The sequence below is a fragment of the Penaeus japonicus genome, unplaced genomic scaffold (assembly GCF_977035675.1).
Source record: "Penaeus japonicus unplaced genomic scaffold, GWHDUDI00000001_assembly GWHDUDI00000036, whole genome shotgun sequence".
NCBI classification, from domain to species: domain Eukaryota; kingdom Metazoa; phylum Arthropoda; class Malacostraca; order Decapoda; family Penaeidae; genus Penaeus; species Penaeus japonicus.
In genome coordinates this window covers 6,086,396-6,091,395 of record NW_028234438.1, presented here as the reverse complement: position 1 = coordinate 6,091,395, position 5,000 = coordinate 6,086,396, and the positions used below count along the sequence as shown (strand labels likewise).

The window sequence follows — 5,000 nt, the reverse complement described above, 5'->3', positions numbered from 1 at the left end:
ACGGATGTATTCGTCTGTATGAGTTGCCCTAGGTATATATACTCATTTACTGCTTCCAGCACCTCGCATCTCTTTCTCTCTCTCTCTCTCTCTCTCTTTCTCCACACACACACACACACACACACACACACACACACACACACACACATGTATATATATATAAATATATATATATATATATATATATATACATACAAATATATATATACATATATATATATATATATATATATATATATATATATATATATATATATATATACATATATATGTATGTATATATATATATATATATATATATATATATATATATATATATATATATATATATATATCCACCCCCTCCCTCCCCCTTCATCTCCCCTTTCCCTTCTTCCCTCCCTTTCCATGCATGCATCCCTCTCCCTCTCTCCCTTTTCTCCCTTCCCTTCCAGTCTCAGAATATACTCCGTCACGAGAAGCTGTCAGCCTGCTTGTTTGAGAGATCGGCGTGACGTCATCACACATCCGGGATATGGATTTGCTGCCGACCCAGTGACGTCAGAGTTGATTCATAACGTAATGTAATTATCTGTCTCTCTATCTTTATCTTGCCTATGTTCGTATCCAAATATATTTATGTGTTTATCTATAATCATATCTATCTGTATATCTACATGTATCTACTTATATTTCTATCGATCTATATAAACAGATGTCTATCTATCTTTCTATATATAATCATATATATACTTATATAGATATAAATCTATATATATTTCTATATTTATCTATATTTACATACTAATGCATATATATCTATAAATCTCTCTCTCTCTCTCTCTCTCTCTCTCTCTCTCTCTCTCTCTCTCTCTCTCTCTCTCTCTCTCTCTCTCTCTATATATATATATATATATATATATATATATAAATATATATATATATATATGTATATATATATATATATATATATATATATATATATATGTATATATATACATGTATATATATATATTTATACATTTATATACTTATATAGTTATGTGTGTGAGTACTCGCTCAACATATACAGTATGCACAATATATTTTTCATAAGGAGGACTCGGGAGTATAAAACAGAACGAATTTTCTTCAGTCAGTTTTATTTGTGCTTTTCCCTTTCAAGTTCCACATTGCGAATTGCAATTAAGAAATCAACAAACTGTAAGTTGCACTTTATATAGGACAAAGAAATCTCTCCTGCCCTTTTTAAACATTTTTCCCCCTTAGAGAGAGAGAGAGAGAGAGAGAGAGAGAGAGAGAGAGAGAGAGAGAGAGAGAGAGAGAGAGAGAGAGAGAGAGAGAGAGAGAGAGAGAGAGAGAGAGAGAGAGAGAGAGAGAGAGACGGAGAGAGAGAGAGAGAGGAAGAGAGAGAGAGAGGGAGAGAGAATAGAGAGAGAAAGAGAAAGAACAAAAAATTAGGAACTGAGAGAGAATAGAACAAAAAATATATAATAAGTACGACAATAAAACAATTTTAAAATATGCATGGAAAAAGTTCCTTTTATTTCTTTTAATATCGAAAAAAAACTCATGTATTTCTTTTTGTGCGATCAAATTCTATGTTTGGAGAAAATTTCAGTTTGCAGGGTTGTATTTTTTAATCGCTATCATATTTTGTTGAAGCAAAACAAAACAATAATCAAATGAATCATCGTCGGGGTAGGAGTTGAGAGTATCAAAATAAGAAAATAATATGCAAAGTTATGTTCCTGTTTGCAATATTGCAGAAAAGGGAACTGGACACCTGATGCACATGCATTCCGTCTGCTTAGCACTAGTGCCACGTGAAGTGCCACGTGAAGTGCCACGTGAAGTGCCACGTGAAGTGCCACGTGAAGTGCCACGTGAAGCGCACATGCAATCGTGATTTTCAATTTGTACCTTTGCCAGGCTACATTACTGATTAATCTTACAAAATAAATTATGCCACTGAATATCACCTTAGTACTTTATACACTCTATATACACGAATTTAGATACACAAAGTCAGATACGAAAAAAAATACAGACATAATTCGCAGAGGATATGGCAATACAACGGACAATGCATACAAGGATGGAAGACAAGTATTCCATAGTGATGTGTCTGGTAGTTCACGTGCGACTGGAAGTGTGCAACATTAAAGTACAGTGGAAAAGCATTTTTATCTTGTTTAATCAGTACTAGATAAAATATGAAACACCCACATAATCTTTTTTTTCTTCTTTGCAAGTTCCAGTATTTACTCAGACAACGTTTTAACTCTCTGTTCGTCTTTCTCACTCCTACTTCAAGAGAGGTTACTCTCTATAGACGACACATATTGACTCGAGTGGTCCTATTACCTTTTGCCACGACATTCATCTATGTAAGTGGACCCTGAAATGCATAGTTCTGTATATAGCGCGAACGTATGCATAGACGAAGTAGATATACTCAAATGACCCAGACATTAAAGCTAAAGAGAAGTTAAAGCGGCTTCGGCTCCTCCCTTCGGATTTTGATCAGGTGTACACATGCGGGAAGCCCCTCACGTTGTACTTCTCTGACTTGAGTTTCCACGTCGGATTCTTGTCCTGGATGATCCTGAGGGACAACAAGAGTAGCTCATTGAAGAGGTAGATCACCCCGGGGATGAGGAAGAGGACGTGGAACACGAACCGCATGAGCCAGTACTGGAAGGTGTGTCGGAGGGACATCTGTCCGACGAAGGAGGGCAGGGACATGCCCAGGGTGTCCGACAGGAAGCGAAGCATGGCCGGGTAGGAGAGGAACGGGACCATGTGGTTGATGCCCGTCACGAGCGACGTGGACATGTGCTCGTGGTTCCAGTCGGCCGCCGCGAAGCCCGGGATGATGAGGAAGCGCTCCATCTCGAGGCAGAGCGCGCGCGTGTCGGCGATGTTGCCGTTGCAGAAGTTGTACTTGTCCTCCACGCCAAGCAGCCAGCCGATGCCCCGCCAGAAGTGGATGAGGCCGGCCAGGTCCTCCTCCGACGCCCACCAAGCGCCCACCCTCCATGGGTGGGCCACCAACACCCCCAGGAAGGAGTACTGCGTGACCAACATGTCCCACTGGCTGATATACAACGGCGGGTCTTCGGGTGTCTCCAGGACGAGGCCCTGCTCGGCCTGATGGCGCAGGTCGTTCCTCACGGCGGGGCTGAAGGGGCACCGAGGCTCCTCGTGCCCTCTGTCCCTCACGTCGGCCACGCTCACTTTCTCGTGGTCCGTTGACGAGTTGAAGCTCCGAGCCGACTTGTCGTGAATGGCGCGCACGGAGAGGACGTCCCTGTGGGCCGGGTCTTCGGGGTCCCACACGTCGCCGCTGTACCACGCTACAACGTGGAGGATGGTGGACACGTAGCGGCGGACGGCGCGCAGCGGCGTGTCGGATCGGCCCGTGTAGATGAGCGGCCGGAGGATTCTGCTCACAGTGAACATCATCAGCAGCGCCAGCAAGTCCGAGAAGAAGATGCAGAAGAGGAAGCGCCCGTAGAACTGACGTCCGCGATTGAAGAGACGTCTGTCCAGCCAGTCCGGTGGCACCGGCGCGTTCCCCGAGTCCCCTGGTTCGTTGAGGCCTTGCAGGAGTTCCTTCAGGCGGGGAGATATGCTTCTGCCACTGTTGAGGACCTTGGCAGTGCCTCCTCGGTGCCGGACGTGGCCACTGCTGCCAACGGCGTCATTGTGAACGCCGGTCGCGCAGCCGTTGCTCGAGAAGGCTGTCGAGCGTTTCGCGACGATGTCCGACTCGTCCCTGTTGTTGTTCACTGTGTTCCGATTCGCGCACAGCTGACTGCTCTTCTTCGCGCCCGCGCAGCCATCTTTGCACTCGCGGAACCGACTCGCACTCGCGTCGCATTCGCAAGAGTGATTTTGATAGCAACACTCGTCGCTCTTGCACATTGCGCTTGCGCAACAGGTAGACAAATTAGAGGAGTTTTTTGACTGTTGATTTTGTTTGTTGTAATTACTCACAAGGGAACTGTTGCCGTTCGAGTCTCTCTTTGCGCGGATCTCACTGTGTTTTTTATTTGTGTCGTTGTTGTTGTTATTAGTCTTGTTGTAGTTATTATTGCTATTGCTATCGCTATCGCTGTCGAAACAGACGTTGATGCTACTGCTATCGTCCTTGCTGCTAGTATTGCTATGACTATCCTTCCTACGACCGCTATCACCCCGACCGCCGTCGCTATTATTACTATCACTACTCCGAGCGCCGTCGTCCCTGTCGCTGTTGCTCTCACTAGCTCGGTCACTGTTGCTACAATTGCTGTTGCTGTTGCTGTTGCAATTCTCCGGGCTGCAAAGCTCCTGTAGAAGTCTCGTCGCGGGAGAGGAGTCTCCAGCTTCCTTCAGCGCCTCGGGACACGACAAGAAGTGATCATTCCCTTCCCGACTTCGCCCGCAGTCGGTCTTCATCCTACCTGGAGAAGGAAAGATTAATGATCTTATTTGTTATTGTTTGTGTTTTTGTTGTTGTGGTTGTTGTTGTAATGCTTTGATTTTTATGATTTTTGTTTCGTTGTTACCTTTATTATCATTATCGTTATTACCATAGTTGTCATATATAATAGTGATAATGATAATAGTAATAACAATAGTAATGATAATGATAATCATAGTGATAATGGTGATAACTGTGATAATAATAATGATAATAGTAATAAGGATAATAGTAATGGTTATGATAATAATGATAATAAGGTGATGATAATAATACCAGTAATAATAGTACAAATACTAATATGATGATAATGATAATAATGATACTATTACTACTACTATTAATAACAATAAGGATAATAAAAATAATGGTAATTATCATCATAGTGATAATGATGATGGTAATCATAATGATAGTAATGATAACCATATTGCAGATGATGATGATGATGGTGATGATGATATCAATGATAAAACAATAGTGATGATAGTGATAGTAATAGTTATAACACTGATTATAGTAATGATACTGGTAATGATAAGGATTCTAA

The 5,000-nt window shown here is 42.2% G+C and overlaps 1 protein-coding gene across 3 annotated transcripts in view; it reads right to left on the bottom strand.

The window, feature by feature from the left end:
- Positions 1 to 1,104: 1,104 nt before the first annotated feature.
- Positions 1,105 to 5,000, bottom strand: part of LOC122258346 (uncharacterized) — a 55,860-nt gene continuing 51,964 nt past the window's right edge. For 2 of the 3 annotated variants that reach the window (XM_086531910.1, XM_086531908.1), the window contains exon 2: positions 1,105 to 4,430. In XM_086531910.1, coding sequence (XP_086388036.1) covers positions 2,506 to 4,425 — 1,920 coding nt within the window. In that variant the 5' untranslated portion in view covers positions 4,426 to 4,430 and the 3' untranslated portion in view covers positions 1,105 to 2,505. The remainder of the gene's footprint in view (positions 4,431 to 5,000) is intronic. The other variant, XM_086531909.1, reaches the window with a different exon arrangement.